Source organism: Pituophis catenifer, unplaced genomic scaffold, assembly GCF_029215685.1.
Source record: "Pituophis catenifer annectens isolate HBS135680 unplaced genomic scaffold, rPitCat1.0.hap2 SCAF_6, whole genome shotgun sequence".
Classification (NCBI taxonomy): Eukaryota; Metazoa; Chordata; class Lepidosauria; order Squamata; family Colubridae; genus Pituophis; species Pituophis catenifer.
In genome coordinates this window covers 96,674,974-96,692,795 of record NW_027256886.1, presented here as the reverse complement: position 1 = coordinate 96,692,795, position 17,822 = coordinate 96,674,974, and the positions used below count along the sequence as shown (strand labels likewise).

Below are 17,822 nucleotides of genomic sequence, written 5' to 3'. Positions count from 1 at the left end.
ACCTAAAATGATTCTTGATTTAAATCGTATGGTAAAAAACACCTAAAGAAGAAGAAAGAACAACATCAGCCAAAAAAAAAAAAATCCAACCCTTGCCTGTTTTTGGAAATGGTTCAAGAGGGAACACAAACACACACACATACATAGGAGAGAGAGAGAGGGGGGGGGGAGAGATGGAGACAGAGATGAGAGAAAGGGAGAGAGACAGACAGATATAGATTTGAGAGAGAGAGATGAGAGAGCCACAGAGAGTGAGAGAGACAGAATTTCCCATGGATTCTGAAAAGGTTAGGGCGGTGCTAGATAAACCTTTGCCGGAATGAAAGACTTTAGATACCTCTCATTTGGAGTATTGCAGTGCTAATGGGACTGCCTTTGAGGAACATTTGGAAGCTATAGATAGTCCAAAATGTGGTGGCTCTAGTTGGTTATGAGTACTGAAGCACCTTTAAAACATCTCTAATTTGAGAGCTGCACTGATTAATTTTGTGGTGCACTTCAGGATGCAGGTTGTCATATTTAAAGTCAGGGTTCAGAGCCTTGATATTTGTGGGACCATTTTCTCTCTATAACATCTATCTGCCAATAAATCTAATATAGTGAGCTCTTCAATCCTCTCAATCAGAGATTGCCACCTATAAAATCAAGTGAAATTTTCCTTATCAGTATTACAGCTGACACTGCCTTGCCTGCACCCTTCCTCTTGATCTTGAGAAAATCAGAGGAGGCTATTTTATCAAGCCTCAATGCCAGGGCAGCTATTACTACTCCTCTGGATGAGTAATTTACTTTAATTGTCTGGTGTTACAATGTTTGATTATATTTATAATTCTTTTTTATTATGATTTTAGCTCTAATCTTTGATGATTAAAACTAATTACTTTAACTCTTATTATGGATTTGGGAAGTTGCACCCTGCTTAGAGTTAGTAAAGTGGATTAACTAGAACAGCCTATAAGCACTGTAAGTAAAAAGAACTAGTGTTTATATAGCAATTATCTTTCCTCACTGTGCATACAACGAACTAAACTACAACACTGAGATTGGTGCTTCGTCATTTATTTTGTATACAGTATTGTACAGAAGCTAGCAAGCTGCGCCCCAAGATCGGCAACGAAGAATCCTGCTTCCCCGGATGGGCGCCTTCCCCATCTTCACAGAGGTTCGCGGGCTTCACTTAACTGCCCGAAGCCTGCTGAGGTGGCCCAATCGCCCAGCTCCTGGGCTGCGCCGAAGGAACCACCTGCGCCAGGCACGCGCGGCTGACCGTGGGGGCCCCATTCGCTTAGTCGTGGGAACTCCGCCCGGGCCGGCCGTCGCTTTTCTACCGGCGCAGAGAAAGGGGAAGGAGAAGGGCAAGGGAGGAAGTGGTCGCCGCCCTCAGCCGGCCGGTTCTCGCTGAGGCGCCAGAACTGTCGCGTCGCCGTGAGAGGAGCCTGTCTCCCCACAAGCGCCGGAAGGAGGCTGGGGCAGGACCTCCGGCTGACTTGCCGGCCATAAGGAGGTAGCTCGACTTGTCTGAGGTGAAGCTCGGCATGGCCGCCGCCCCAGGTAAGTGAGGCGAACTCGGAGGCCGGAGAAAGAGTCCCCCCAGCCGTGGGCAGCAGCGCCTGCCGGTCCGCTGCCGCCCTCTTCATTTCCGTCGTTTCGGTAGCGGAAGAAGCGGAGCAAGGAGCTTCTACTTCTCTTGCCTCGCTGACGTCCGATTCTGGCTCGCTCAGGTGGACGAAGAAGTCCGGCCAAAAGCCTCTGAGGGCGGCCAAGAAAGCGGCGCGTGGCGGACAAACTTGCCGCGTTCCTACGACGATCTAAACTTTTCCGAGTTTCGTTGACAAGAGATCGGCGTTAACCGAGGTTCTAGTGGTTGGGCTAGTCCGTCTGCTAGCGGATGCTGAAAAGAAAGCAGGGGCTGAGTGCCTCTGCCTGGGGCAGTTTTAGACACCGTTCCTGTGCATATTTTTTGTTTTTTTTTTTTTTGTATGGGAAAATTACCCAATAAGCCTCGCACTTTTTCAGTGAAACTTATTGGTGACTAGAAGCCCCTTATGAACGTTTTGTCTAAAACAGAAAAAAATGAACATAGGCTTTCTGATTTTTATGGTTATAGAAAGGAAAGAATTATGTTGTAATTATCGAGTAAGAGGTAAATGTATTAATTGAACTTGTAACTGCTTTAAAAAAGATCGGAAGTCATTAATCTTTTTTTCTTTTCTATTTTTCTTTTAACTTTTTCCCCCTTTCTTGCAATTTTAGCTTTCTGTTTGATTTCTTTCTTTTTCTTATACTTTTTATATAAGCTTGTTTTAGTTTTTTTCTTCCTTCATAGAGATATAAAGGGACTTGTTGCCAAATCAGCTTTGCACATAATACAGTAATATAAAGCTAGTCCACTTGATGCTGTTAGGTTGCCCTAAGGAGTATATGCAATCTAGCTGGATTCACACTGCAAAATGAGCCAGAAAGGGACCATATTTTAACCCAGCTTCTTAACTGAAGCCTATGCATATAGTTAATTTATGGTTCCTCTAGAACAGTGGTTCTCAACCTGTGGGCCGCGACCCCTTTGGGGGTCGAACGACCCTTTCACAGGGGTCGCCTAAGACCATCGGAAAACACATATTTTCAATGGTTTTGGGAATAATTTTATGGTTGGGGATCACCCCAACATGAACTGTATTAAAGGGTCGCGGCATTAGGAAGGTTGAGAACCACTGCTCTAGAAAGACATAAAAAAAGGCTGAGTGAATCATAGTTGAGGGGTAATTAAGACTAAGCATATGGTTCAAATACTGTCTGTTTCTTTTTTCTGAATTACAGATGTATTTTACCTGAATTCTTGTATAGCCAGAGTCCCAGACTGTTAAAAGTTGGGCAGCTGAGTTATCCCACACCATACTGGCTTCTGAAACTGATTCAGCTACAAATCAGATGTTCAATGCCTTTTCTTGTCTATATATATGCTTGACAATTGTTGAGATTATTTAGAAAGTCTTCAAATTGTCAGTGCTTCAAATCTCCTAACTGCCTTTTTGCTGTTTCCATATAAATTCCAAAATTAGATATGATTTATTTAGAAAGTTGCTTTGATATACCACATTGCAACAGCCAGATTGTAAAAAAAAATTGCATGGAATTTAACACTATGCTAAATTAAAAGCTAGAAACATGCAATTTAAAGTATACTTTTTATATTTGTTAATTGCATTATATTATTTTCATTCTTTATTTTACAATATATGTATTGTAAATAACTTTGTCACCTACCTAGAGCACTTAATTTATTATATATATTAGAAACTAAATAAAGTAACTAAGATACATTATTATGTGCAAATTGGACTGTGCTGCTGTGAAATCAGCGATTTTAAGTACCCCTAAATCTGCTAAGGATTGTAGCCAGAAAATACAAGTAAGTTTCTCTTCCGTTTTTGAATTTAAGCTTCTGCATGGATAATGTACAAAGAAGGAACTCATGCAAGATCCTTTGAGGGGCTTTTTGAACTGTTCTGATGTAACAGTTTCATTTTCCCCAGAGCTAAAAGCAAAGGAAGTAGAGTCCTATGGAAACATGAACTCTTTCTAAATTCTGGAATAGATTAAATAATCAGTTTGTGATGATTTGGAAAACAATACATTGTTTGGCAGGAACCACCATTGATTTGTTAAGAATAAATCATGAGAGAGCCAGTTTGGTGTAGTGATTAAGGTATCAGGCTAGAAACTGGGAAACCATGAGTTATAGTTCAGCCTTGGGCATGAAGTCAGTTGGGTGACCTTGGGCCAGTTACTTTCTCTCAGCCCTTAGGAAGGAGGCAATGGCAAACTATTTCTGAAAAACCTTGCCAAGAAAACTGTAGGGTCTTGTCCAGGCAGTTTCCAATCATTTGGACATGATTAAACAGGAAAAAAAAATCTGATCTCTTCTTTTGATAGAACAGTTTAGCTGACAGTGATAATGCAATGGAGGGCACTTTGACTTCAGCAAAGCTTTTGACAAATTTCCCCTGAAATTCTGGTAAAGAAGATAACTGAATATGAGCTGAATTGTATTCCCATTCAATAGATATAGAACTGGTTGAACAATCATACCCAAAGAATAATGGCTTCATGTCAAGTTGGTCAGAGCTATCAAATTGCATTCTGTAGGAATCTGCTTTAGGTCTTATACAGCAGGGGTCCCAAACCCCCAGATTGTGGAGTGGTAGTGATCTGTGGCCTGTTGGGAACTAGGCTGCGCAAGCGGCAGGTGAGTGCACAAAGCTTCATTTGCACATGCAGGGGATCTAGATTGCACAGGAAACCATCCTCTTCTCCCTGATGCTGACACCACTGATGTTGCCAGACCAGTTCATGGAGCTAAAAAGGTTGGGGACCACTGCTGTACAGTTCGATATATTTATATTGATGAGGGATTAGAAAATATTATCAGAGCTGTAGATAACCCAAAGTTAGGAGACATAGAAAATGTCTGAGAGAACAGTATCAAGATTCAGAAAAATTTTGGAAAAAAATGTTTTTTCCCAAATGAGATTATTAACAGATATGTCTAACTATATTTCTAAATTAATATATTTGGATTTCTCTGACAGATAAATTCACAAAAGTCTCCAAGAACAGTTATATTGCATTTAGATCCATTTGTACTAATATTTGCAAAGTTAAAACATGTATAGTTCTGTAAGGATATTTGCAAGAGGGATCTAAAGACCTTGGGAATGGACATTAATGACTGGGAAACCTTGACCTCTGATCGTTCAGCTTGGAGGCTAAAGACGCAGCTTGGCCTTCTCCAATTTGAAGAGACACTTGTTTGGCAGGCTGAGGCAAAGAGGCAGTCCTGGAACAGCTAAATCTGGGGGCTGGGCAGGGGACAAAATATATCTGCCCTCAGTGTGGAAGGGATGGCCACTCTCGAATTGGTCTTTTTAGTCACACCAGATGCTGCTTTAGGACCTCTTTCCAGAGCACAATACCATAGTCTTTTGAGCCTGAAGGTTGCCAATGATACTTCTGTAAAATGGTTAAGGCTTAGCATTGGAAATTCCAGTCCCAATTAGGTTTAAATAAAGACCATCTGTTCTGCTGATAGTGATGGGATTCAAATAATTCAACAACCGGTTCTCTGCCCTAATGACTGGCTGGGTGGTCATGTGACTAGGTGGGCGTGGTCACTCACATTGAGGGGCGCCTGGCCTCTCCTTGCCCCTCCCTTCCCAGCCACTCCTCACTTGGCCCAGTCTCTCCTTGCTGAGTGACTCACCTCGCCTCACCTTTGAAATAAGGGCAACACGGAAGGCTTCCATCCTAGGAAATAAGCCCAATCAATGCCTCTCTCTCCACCAAAACAGGATGGCCCATCTTCACATCTTTTCAAGAACATCCTCTCTTCCAAACGATTCTGTGTATAAAATAAGCAATGTACACTGAACTGATTGGGAGAAGGAGGGGCAGAATTTGAGCTACCTGAGCAGGCATGAGCTATCAGTTTGGCGCAACTGCGCACTGTATAAGAAGTGCTGTGATCCGAGTGTGGGAGTGCCCAGAGACTGATCGGAATTCATGATCTCAAAGGGTAAAAGCAACCAAGCAGCTGCATCCAGGCACTTTGCCACCGTTCGGGCTCTTCCCCCTCGACCTTAATTAGGGCTGAGGATGGCGAGAGTCGCAACTGGACTCCTGGCAGCAATGCTCCCTTCACTCGAACAAATAGAACCCTTGCTTCCACCGGCAGCCTCTTGTAAGAGAAAGGCCAGGACCGCAGCCTAGAAAACCTAGGAGGCTGCCCCACCTGCCACTCTTCAGGAAAGACGCCTCCCAACGTTTTCTAGGCTTTGGCCCCAGCCTTTCTCTTATGAGAGGCTCCTGGTGGAAGCAAGGAGGAAGATATACAGGCTCTGTTCGTCTGAGCGGAGGGGGTGTTGCTCCTGGGAGTCTGGTTGCGACTCTCACTATCCTCAACCTTAATTAAGGCCAAGGGGGAAGAACCCAAAAGGTGGCAAAGTGCCTGGAGATGATGCAGCTGCTTGGTTGCTTTTACTCATGAATCCCGATTGGTCGCTGGGCACTCCCACACTCCGGTCAGGGCGCTGCTTGTACAGTGCTCAGTTGTGCCGAACTGATCACTCACACCCGCTCAGGTAGCTCAAATCCTCCTCCCCCTCCGGATCAGTTTGATATGCATTGCTCATCTTATACACAGGATTGTTTGGAAGAGAGGCTTCACTTGAAAAAAATGTGAAGATGGGCCATCCTGTTTTGGTGGAGAGAGAGGCGTTGATTGGGCTTATTTCCTAGGGCGGAAGCCTTCCGTGTTGTGCTTATTTCAAAGGCCAGGCGAGGCGAAGAGTGGCCGAGGCATGCTATTCAGACGGTTTGCTGAACTACACAAAAAATTAGCTACCGGTTCTACTGAATTGGTGCGAACTGGCTGAATCACACCACTGGCTGATAGTTTCCTGAATGCTACTGAATGCCCATTGATTGGAACATTACTCTTGTTGAACTAGCTGTAGGAGCTAAAGGATGCATAAAATAAATATAGTTTCTGGCTAGGGTGATCAATACTTTAGAGGTAAAAAAGAAGATTCAAAAAAGATCTAAACTGACTTTAGTAGTGGGCTAAAATGAATAGGATGGAATATAATAGGAAAAAGTGTAAAGTTCTATATCTAAGTAGGAAAAATAAAAGGCACAAAAGATTTAGCAATAGTATATATGAAAAGGTTTTTGTCAACTACAGTTAAATTTGATCCAGCACTGTGTGCAGCTGCTAAAAAGGCAAATCTATCTTAGAGTCAGGATGGATTTGATTTAAATCAAGTCGATTTAAATCACAATTTAAATCATGATTAAAATCACTAGTAAAAAAGCTTGATTTAAATCAACTCAATTTAAATCATAATTTTTAAAGAGCAACTGTCATCTCTGTCCCGCAGCAGCTCCTCCTCTGTTGACTGTTGATTCATCAACAGTCCCATTCACTTTAATGGGACGGTTGGCAATGCAGTAGTGACACAACAAGGTGAGGGATGTGGCAGGCAGCAGGTGAGTGGATGCCCGCTAGCAGGTGCTGCCATGATGGATCTGAAATGAGAGGTGCTCTTTAATATTATATTTATAAGCTGCTTAGAAGGTTTCACTTTCATTTTTACTGCTTCCCCTTCCTCCTCACACTTAGAGCCTGGTGGTATAGATGCATTTCTGTTTAAACAATCATACAGTTTGTAGTTTACACAGATTGCAAAACAATGGGATAAAGGAATATTCCTGAACTTTGTTTTATGATTTATCTCATGGTTACTGTGAAATTGTGTGAATGCATCAATGCAGTGCATATTATCTCAGCTTGCAGAGCTTGGATTCATTGAATGAGTTTACCAAAAATGTAAATATTGCAGAATATACAGCTTCATGCTACATAACTAAGCTCCATTTTATGCTGACTAAATTAAATTATTAATGTATCTTAAATAGAAAATATCTTTAAATAGATTTTTACTCCAAAAGCATTTTATTAAAATAAATTTGATTTAAAAAATCCGATTTAAATTTAAAAAATGAAAAAAAATTAAAAAATTAAAAATCAATTTTTATCCACCCTGCTTGGAGTGAATTAACAGACACATTGAATTCATCTTAATATACTTGATCTAACAATTATCTCAACCTTATAGAAGAATTCACCTATTTTGTAGGCAAGTAGGGTTCAAATTTATTATATCACATAGATCTTTTTAGAATTATCACATTGTAACCTAGCCTAGAATATTTTCTATGCTGTAAAACTGATACCTTGTATCAGTTGTATGTATTTCAGGGGTGAAATCTACTTATCTTCCTTACCGGTTCGGAAGCGCACATGCCATGCACGCGTGCTTTGCTCACTTTGCTGGCGCACACATCACATGCACACACACACACGCGCATGTTCAAAACCTGTGCATGCGCAGAAGGTAAAAAAACATTACTTCCTGATTAAAACCAGGAAGTAATGACACCCAGGCGGCGATCGCTACCGGATCGCCGAACCACAGGGAAAAATCGCTACCGGATCGGGCAATCAGGTCCGATCCGGGAGCATTCACCCCTGATGTATTTGAGTATAATAACAGCACCAGTGCTCCCTGCCTCTATTAGTGTATATTTGTTGAATAAGCAGAGAATGGATACCATTACTACTTAGAGGAAGGGCTGTAGATTTAATGAAAGTCATTTTTCAGGCTATATCTTGTAGCTAAAATGGAGGTGCCCCCATGTGGGGATAGAGCACCTCAATGTTGCAGCCACTGACAGAAACAAAACAGTGTAAAGAAAGTGGAATAGCAGAAGAAACCATATGGTCAATCTAGTGGCTTAATAAATTACTTCTTTGGACATCAATTCTTCCCTAATTTGCTGCAACTGAAGAGACTATTGTTTTATTTGGAAGGTAGTTAGACAAAATGTTAACCTGTGATGTTGAAACAACCTAATAATGTGGAAACTATCAATAGCAAAAATAGTTAAATTAAATTTGACTCAACCAAATTACTTTTAGCTATTTTTATGTTTGCCAGATTCTCTTTGAATTATAATCCTTCTCAGATTGCAGCTTTTACCTTTTTAGTCTGAGTATTGTCATTAGATTTGATGTCAGATTTGTCCTAACTCGGTCATTAGGAAGAAAGAGCCTTCAACTGCATTCATAGTGAAATGTATACATTATCAGAGTCAAGCAGTTACAAGTTAGAAAAAAAGCCAGATCTGAGGTTTGCATGTAAAAACTGCCTACTTACTTTCCCCTTTCCCAGGTCCTTCCCCCCACCCCCATTATCTTCCTGGTGTCCAACTGGATTCAAACAAATTGTTTTGATAACAGTTCTAATGCTTGGTAGGCTCGGCGATAGTTCACATTCCATTCCCAGGCTTGTGGCCTTGGGATCGGCCGGCCAATGTCTCTGACAGGCACTCAGAATAGTTTCAATTTCTGGTCTTCCCCTCCCATCTGTTGGCTCCCTCCTGTCCCCAGGGTTCATGGCAGTCTGGCATCACCGAAGAAGCAATGTGGCAAAGTAGGATGGTAGCACTGACATTCAACCCCCTTTAAAATGAAAGGCTAATCCTAGGAGGGAGAAAGAGAGAAAATAAATGAGAGGTTAATGGATTATTTCAGTGGGGTTTATTGGGGTATTTGCCATGGAATTTTTGAAGGAGACGTAGGGCTTGCACATGTGGATTGACCCACTCAGTTTCAGAGGGGGGGGGAAAGTCCTTCCATAGGATTAAGTATTGGAGTTTGCCCTATGAAGGTGGGAGTCAAGAATGTCTTTGATCTCAAAGTGCTGTTTTCCTTTAATGAGGTTTGGTGTTGGAGGTGGGTTCACTGCAAGATGCAAAGGAGATGTGGCTGCCGACTTTAATAGGCTGCAGTGGAAAACAGGATGGATGTACCTGAGGGTTTTTGGCAGTATTAATTGAACTGTGACTGGGTTAATAACTCAGGAAATGGGGAATGGGCCAATATACTTTGAGCCCTATTTTTTAAACTGCTGCCTTAACTGCAACAATTTGGTGGAGATGTAGACTTCCTTTTCCACTTAAAAGTCCTTTTGCTGAGAGCATTTTTCACCTGCAGATTTTTTGTAGTTTTTTCTGTGTCTTCTTGCACCTTGTGCACACCAGCACAGTTGTTTGGAGAGATTTAATTCATTCTGCCAGTAAGGTGGTTTAGGGGTTCAGCTAAGATAGTTCTGGTACAGCCACAAAAACATGGCTGGTTGCCACTCAGAATGATGTAAATCTGGTACTGATATGAACTGTGTTGTTGTATGGGAGGAGGTTAGACCAGTTGTCTTGGTGGTAATTAACACCTCAAGTACAGCTCCAGCAGGCCATTTGTACATTCACAGGTTCCATTCATTTGGGGGTGATGCGAGGAGCCTGTAGATGTGCTGCATAAAGAGTTTTGCTAGAGTACATGCAGAGGGTATTTTGGAGCAAGCCACAAAGTGTACTTGTTTAGAGAAGAGTTCAGTAACAACCCAGATCAACATGTTCCCAGAGCTTTCTGGCAGCTCAACGATAAAATCCATGGACATTTCCTTCCAGGGTGCCATGCGCTTGCAGGGTGGCCTTTTGCCGCTGCACACAATAGGCACTCACCAACACATCGCCCTATGTCCTTTATGTAGGGCCACCAGAACTGGTTTTATTAAATGGAGATGTTTGAGAAACCCGAAGTGTCCCTCAGGTTCTGAGTCTTGGTTTTGCTGTAGGAAGGGTAGGTGTTGGCTTTTGGGCATGTAGAGTCAATTTCCCATTCAAGCAAGCAGTGGTGGGTTTCAAAAAATTTCGCTACGTGGTTCGGTGGGCGTGGCTAGGTGAGGGGCATGTGACTGAGTGAGTGTGGCCAACTTGACATCACTCATGCCCATGCCTACTCAGTCACATGGCCCTCCCTGCCTTGCCACGCCCACAGGAAAAGGTAGGAAAATGTTTGGAATTTCCACCTATCAACCCCACCCTCCCTTTGCCAGTTGCCCCCATTTCCCCTCCTTTAGTGGCTCCGGCCCTAGCCCCGCTTCCTCCCCCCCTCTTTGTTCTGGCTCCTTACCTTCCGTGGCAGCTAGTCCAAAGTCTGGAAGGCAAGCTGACTGGAGTTTTTGGCAGTCTCCATCCAGGCAGCCACTGCTGCTGGAAAGTGGCTGGCAAAGAAGTCTCCCAGCCGCTGCTTCTTTGAGAGCTGCTTTGTGGCTGTGGTAATTGGCTGCAGGCAGCCGAAAAGTACCGGAGGTCGTGGAAAAAGCTGTTGCCATTGCTGCCATGTTCTTCACACATCCCATTGGACTTGCAAGGCAATGGGATGCATGTGCGCATGCGTGAAGAACATGGCAGCAACGAACATGGCGGGTGGGGGATGTGTTTGGGGGCGTGGCCATCTGGCCATCGCTACCGGTTTGGTGACTTTGGCCAAATTTCTGCCAACGGTTCGCATGAACCGGTGCAAACTTGCTGAATACCACCTCTGCAAGCGAGATCATTGTGTAGGGTGCAGTACAATTGGTGGTGGATAAACCAATCATTCCTGGTTAAGGATGTTTTCAGTGCTTGTACAAGATCGCCGGCCACTTGGGGCATCACCTTGGTCTGTGCTCTTGTTGCCAGGGCTGCCAGCTGGATGGAAGGAATGACTGAGTTAACAGCATTCTCTTTAATGCTGTTGTACTATGGCAGCCTAGAGAGGGAATCCGCCAAAAAATTCTTTCTCCCGGTTAAATAACATAGGGTGAATTGAAATGGTTAAAATATTGCACCTACCATACTTGTTTTTGAGATAGCTTTCAGGGTGTTTTTAACACCTCTAGGTTCTTATGGTATGTGTACACTTTGAAAAGAGTCTTGCTACCTTCCAAAAAGTGCTTCCAGGTGAGAAGTGTCCCTTACACTGCATAGGTTTCCTTTTTCCAGACTGCCCACCTGAGAGCTTTGGGAGATGTAGGCACAGGGTTGCAGGATTTCTTCTTGTATTTTTCTGAAGGAGAACAGCCCCCCACTGCTACATTACTGGTGTCAGTCTGGATGACAAAAGACAGATTAGGATTCAGGTGCTTAAGGATGGGTTTGGCAATGAACAAGCATTTAAGCTTCTCGAAGGCTGCTTGGAATTCCATAGACCGCTTAAGTGGTTTCACTCAGTTTAGATTTCCCCTCCCTGCTTGTTTTCAGGGGATTGGTGATCGGAAGGGCTATTTGGGTGAAGGATGGGATATATTGCCAGTAAAAGTTAGCAAAGCCAAGGAAACTCTGCATTTCCTTCCAGGTGCATGGGGGGGGGGGGTGTTCCCATTCTAGTATGGCTTTTACTTTCTCAGGGTCCATTTCTACTCCTTCGTGTGAAATCCAGTCACGTAGTCTATTTTAGTTTTATGGAATTTGTACTTGAGAGCTTCATATACAGCTACACATTATAGAGTTTTTACAGTATTGCTCTGATAGTTACATTATTGCTCTGATAGTCTCTGTATAAATCAAAATGTCATCTAAGTTGATTAGGACCCCTATTATTACATGAAGGTAGATATGATATAGTTGGAATAACAGAAACTTAGTGGAATGTAACCCATGACTGGAACATACTGATAGAAGGATACAAATTCTTCAAAAAACCCAGACCCTATAAAAGAGGAGGTGGAATTTTGCTACAGAAATGCATGAAACCAAAGACGAAAACCTCTTAGAGCGTATGGGTCAATATAAAAGAAAAAAAGAATGACATGGCCATAGGTGTATACTATAAGCCACCCAATCGAACAAAAAAAATAGATGTCCTTTTTGCTAACCAACTAACAAATATATGTAGGAAACACACCACAATAGTTATGGGGGACTTCAATTACCCTGACATTAATTGGAAGACTAATTCTGCACTAAGTGAGAAATCAAATAAGTTCCTAACCAACCTAGCTGACAACTTTGTTGTCCAAAAGGTAGAGGAGGAAATTAGAGGGACAGCCATACTGGACTTAATTCTTACAAACAGAGAAGAAATGATAGAGGGAGTTGAAACTGAAGGAAACTTGGGTGAGAGTGACCATGTCATACTAGAATTCAGCATAACGCAAACACAAGCAAAAGAACATAATGATACCAGAGCCTTAGATTTTAAAAGAGCTGATTTTAATGAACTCAGAGAGAACTTGAGAAAGATTCCTTGGATGAAAATCCTAAAGGGGAAAACAACTCAAGAATTTGGGGAACTCTGAAAAATATGATCATAAAAGCCCAGACCAACACAATACCACTGAGAAACAAAGATCTCTCTGAAAATTGAAAGACAAAAAGGACAAGTACAAAAAATTGAAAGAGGGACACACAACTAAGGCAGAATATCAGCAAATAGCCAGAATCTGCAAAGATGAAATCAAGAAAGCAAAGGCTCAGAATGAGCAAAAAATTTCAGCAAAAGTCAAAGATAGTAAAAAAAAAAATTCTTCCAACATATAAATAACAAGAAAAAAAATCAAGGAAACAGTTGGTCCACTAAAGAGAGAAGACAACAAGGAACTAACAGGCAACAGAGAGAAAGCAGAGCTGCTTAACTCATTCTTTGTATCGGTCTTCACGCAAAAAGAAACTATAGCCCAAAACAACTGTAAAAGACAGACTAGAAACAAAATAAGCAAAAAAATAGTAAGAGAATACTTGTCTGATCTTGATGAATACAAATCACCAGGACCAGATGGATTACATCCCAGAGTTCGAAAGGAGCTGGCAGATGACTAGAAAAGAGCTGATATGGCTTTCATCTTCAAAAAAGGAAAAAAAACAGACCCAGGAAACTACAGACCAATCAGCGTAACATTAATACCCAGGAAGATATTGGAAAAGATAATTTAAAAAAAAAACAGATCTAGCAACAACTAGAAACAAGCATGGATTTGTTAAAAACAGATCATGCCAAACCAATCTTATTTCACTCTTCAACATAGTGACTAAATTAGTAGACCAACGAAATATTGTGGACATAATATACTTAGACTTGAGCAAGGCATTCGACAGAGTAGACCACAACCTACTTCTTGATAAGCTAGAAAAAAGTGGGATAGATAGCATCACCACCAGATGGATTAGTAACTGGCTGACAAACTGTACTCAACAAGTAGTCCTTTACAGGGCCACGTCTACATGGAGGGAAGTAAGCAGTGGGGTATCACAAGGTTCCATCTTAGGCCCAGTACTCTTCATAAATGACGTAGATATTACTAAATTTGCAGATGATACTAAGCTGGCAGGAATAGCTAACACCCTAGAACAGGTGTCAGCAACCTGCGGCTCCAGAACCACATGCAGCTCTTTTGTCCCCTGCTGTGTCTCCCTGTCGGCTGAACCTATCACTGGCTGGCCTTGCCCCTCGCCCTCCCCTGCCCTCCCAGTCACTCCTCACCTGCCCTGAGAAGGTAAGGGTGATGGCCGGGGATAGAGACTCACTCCATATTCCAGAGCGGGAATGAAGCCCCCCTGTACTTGCCCCATCTCGTGGGTGCTTCCTCTGACCATTGTTGGTCCTGTGCGCACCTCGGTCACTCAGAGATGCGCGACTTGCTCTCCGCCCCAAGACACTGGCCTGGCCCAGCTGTGGCCAACGCCGCTGCTTTCACCACCTCCATAGCCTACCCACTGCTATCGCAGCAGAGTTAAATTTAGTGTGCTTCACAATGGCGTTCCATCCTCCTCCTGGAGCCCATTACAACGTGGAGCATTGGCTACAGCTAGGCTGGGCCAGTATCTCAGGGTGGAGAGCTCTTCAGGGCAGGTGAGGAGTCGAGGGGTAGAGCCATCCAGTGGTGAATTCAGCCGACAGGTAGCTACAGCAGGGGGATGAAAGAGCTTCATTTATCTGGAAACCTGAAATGACTTGATTTAAATTATATGGTAAAAAGCACCCAAAGAAGAACAACATCAGCAAAAAAAACCCCAACCCTTGCCTATTTTTGGAAATGGTTCAAGAAGGAAGACAAACACACACACACACACACACACACACACACACAGAGCAGAGACAGAGATGAGAGAGAGACAGAAACAGAGACAGATATGAGAGAGACAGAGACAGAGAGGGAGAAAGAGAGAGAGACAGAGAGATGAGGGAGAGATATATGAGAGAGATATGAGAGAGAGAGAGAGAGAAACAGATGAGAGAGAGATGAGTGAGACAGAGAGAGAGATAGGGAGAGAGACAGATGAGAGAGAGATGAGAGACAGAGAGAGATGAGAGAGACAGAGAAAGGGAGAAAGATACCTGTTTCCCCACAGAAAAGAAAACACTGGAGCCACAAAACCTGGGTAGGCATGGCTGGGGGGAGGGTTCATGTGACTGGGAGTGAGTGATGTCAAGTTGGCCACACCCACCCAGGTTTTGTGGCTCCCGGTGTTTTCTTTTCTGTGGGAAATGGCTCCAAATGGCTCTTTGAGTGTTTAAGGTTGCAGACCACTGCCCTAGCAGATAGGTTCAAGATCAAGATGGATCTTAACAGACTTGAACACTGGGCCCTATCTAACAAAATTAAATTCAATGTAGAGAAAAGTAAAGTCTTACACGTAGGCAAGAAAAACCAAAAGTACACATATAAGCTGGGTAAAAGCAGGCTTAATAGCAGTAACTGTGAGAGGGATCTTGGAGTCTTCGTAGACAACCAGCTAAATATGAATCAGCAGTGTGTGGCGGCAGCCAAAAAAGCCAATGCAATCCTAAATTGCATTAACAGCAGGATACAATCAAGATCAAGTGAGGTACTAATACCACTCTATAAAGCCTCAGGAAGACCACACCTAGTATACTGCATCCAGTTTTGGTCACCACACTATAAAAAACATGAGACTCTAGAAAAAGTGCAGAGAAGAGCAACCAGGATGATTAAGGGATTGGAGACTAAAACATATTGTATGAAGAACGGTTACAGGAACTGGGCATGGCTAGTCTAGTGAAGAGAAGGACCAGGGGAGACATGATAGCAGTGTTCCAATATTTGAGGGGCTGCCACAGGCACCCAAAGGCCAGACAAGGACTAATGGATGGAAACTGATCAAGGAGAGATTCAACCTAGAAATAAGAAGAAATTATCTGACAGTGAGAGCAATCAACCAATGGAACAGAACTTGCCTTCGGAAGTTATGGGAGCTTCATCCCTGGAGGCTTTTAAGAAGAGATTGGACTGTCATTTGTCAGAAATGGTATAGGGTCTCCTGCTTGGGCAAGAGGTTAGACTACATGACCTACAAGGTCCCTGCCAACTCTGTTAATCTGTAATCTGTATAAGTGTTCATCCAAAACCTTGTTAATCAATTGCATCAATATGTCAGGAGCTCCCTGCAGCCCAAACTGGAGGACTCGGAATTGGAAACATGCTGGGGGGAAATTAAATGTAGTTTTCCATTCATCCCTTTCTTTGATGAACAACTGGTAATAGGCTTTTCTCAAGTCCAGCTTGGTAAAAAAAATCCCCTTTGCTAGATGGGCTAACATGTGCTTCATTAGAAGTAGGGATATACATTTTCTACCCAGATCGCATTGAGCCCATGATAGTCCATGTATAGATGAAGTCTTTCTTTTCCCAGAATAGCATGGGAGCCACCATGTGCGACTTTGTGGGTTGAGTAAAACCCCTGGCTAAGTTCTTATGTATGATCACCCTCAGTTCCTCAGGTCTCTCGATGTCATAGAGTAGAGCTTGGGTTTGGGTAATTTGGTCCCAGGTAGAATTTCAATGATGCAGTTTGGGGGCTAGTGGAGTAGAAGCACATCTGAATCCTGTTCACTGACTATTTCTTTCAAGTCCCAATACTCTCTTGGGATTAGCAAAGTGAGATTTCTCTCCATGCATGCTATTGCTGAGCTTTCCCCTTTCACTTTCCTAAAAGGGCTGCATGGTTGGCTCCTTACAGCCCTTTTTTAGCTCCCATGGATGCTGAGGCTCAGCAATCAGCTGCCCAATGACATTCTTTACCACACCGAAAGCATCTGGCACTGCAGCAGTGAGGGCTGGCGTTTTGTTTTCCTGGTTTTGAAGGTTGTCATTTTGTTTAGCCTGAATAATCATTGCTGTTTTTGGTTGGTATGTGCATGGTACTTGGCCAAGTCAATTTCCACCTTATCTGCCAGGACATACCAGCCTTGGGTGGTCCTTGGCATCCCTCTAGACAGACAGGAATAGAACACTTTGTTGTCCAACCTCTCATGGAAGCACTTTATCAGCATGCCCTGAGGCCAATCTGCCAGTTTGCTGGCCAAGTTCCAGAACTCTTGAATGTAGGCTGTGACAGGTCTTCTTTCTTGCTTGAGGATTTTGGCCTGGTTCATACCTTCTGGTCAGCAAGTGGTTTTTCCAACCGCTTCCTTAAGGCAGCCATAAATCTATTGAACTGGCACAGTTTCATGGTGTCATCATCATGGAGGGCCACCAGCCACTATGTGGCTTCCTCCTCAAAGGCCATGGTGATGTACCACACTTTGGCCAGGTTGTGCAGTAGGTCTGCCCCATATCTTCCATGTAAGTCCACAATTGGGTTAGGAGGAAGGCTAGCTATTTCGCATCTCCATTGAATTTCACTCCTAGCACCAATGGACTGCAGTCTCCTCTTCCCAGGAGAGTGGCTCGGGTTGGTGGTGGAGCTGGTCAGGCAACTGCTGGCTGGGCTGCTGCCTCCTGGGTCTGCTGTGGTGGTGGTGGATCTGGCCACCCCGGAAGGTCTTGAGTTCTCAGCTTGTCAAAGGGATCCCTCAGAAAATCAGTTGCGTGCTCAAGCACCATCGTGTAGAGATCGGGTTCATCTGGTAAGGGCTCATATGCCTCTGTGGAGTGCCAGGCTTGGGATTGGCTCCCGTGGCTAAGAGTTACTCTGGGGGGAGGTTTATCCCAATCTTCCAATCTCCTAACTCTGATCGACCACCAGGCTTTCAGTCAGGAGCTTGCTTCTAGGGGGTATCTCTGCTTCTTCTAGCCTGGGGATACTCCTCACTGTCCCTCAGTTTCGAAGTGGCTGATCCCCCAGATCTCCATCTTCTCCTCCTCTCCTTTGTGGTCTGACATCTCTTGCACGATATCCGCAGTAGAGTTGATTCTCTGGGTAGATTGTTACTGCTGATTTGCTTAATGTTGGACTTGTCCCAACTCGTTCATTAGGAAGAAAGAGCCTTGGACTGCATTCATAGTGAAAGGTATACTTTACTAGAGCCAAGCGGTTACAAGTTAGGAAAAAGCTAGATCTGAGGTTTGCATATGAAAACTGCCTTACTTTCCCCTTTCCCAGGTCCTTCCCCCACAGTTTTTTTTTTTTAATTTAATTTA

At 43.3% G+C, this 17,822-nt stretch overlaps 1 protein-coding gene across 1 annotated transcript in view; it reads left to right on the top strand.

The window, feature by feature from the left end:
• The first annotated feature begins 1,490 nt into the window (after positions 1–1,490).
• PIK3AP1 (phosphoinositide-3-kinase adaptor protein 1) overlaps positions 1,491–17,822 on the top strand; it is a 162,034-nt gene continuing 145,702 nt past the window's right edge. Inside the window, exon 1 of the mRNA XM_070945012.1 lies at positions 1,491–1,551. Within this exon, the coding sequence (XP_070801113.1) occupies positions 1,536–1,551 (16 nt within the window). The 5' untranslated portion in view covers positions 1,491–1,535. The remainder of the gene's footprint in view (positions 1,552–17,822) is intronic.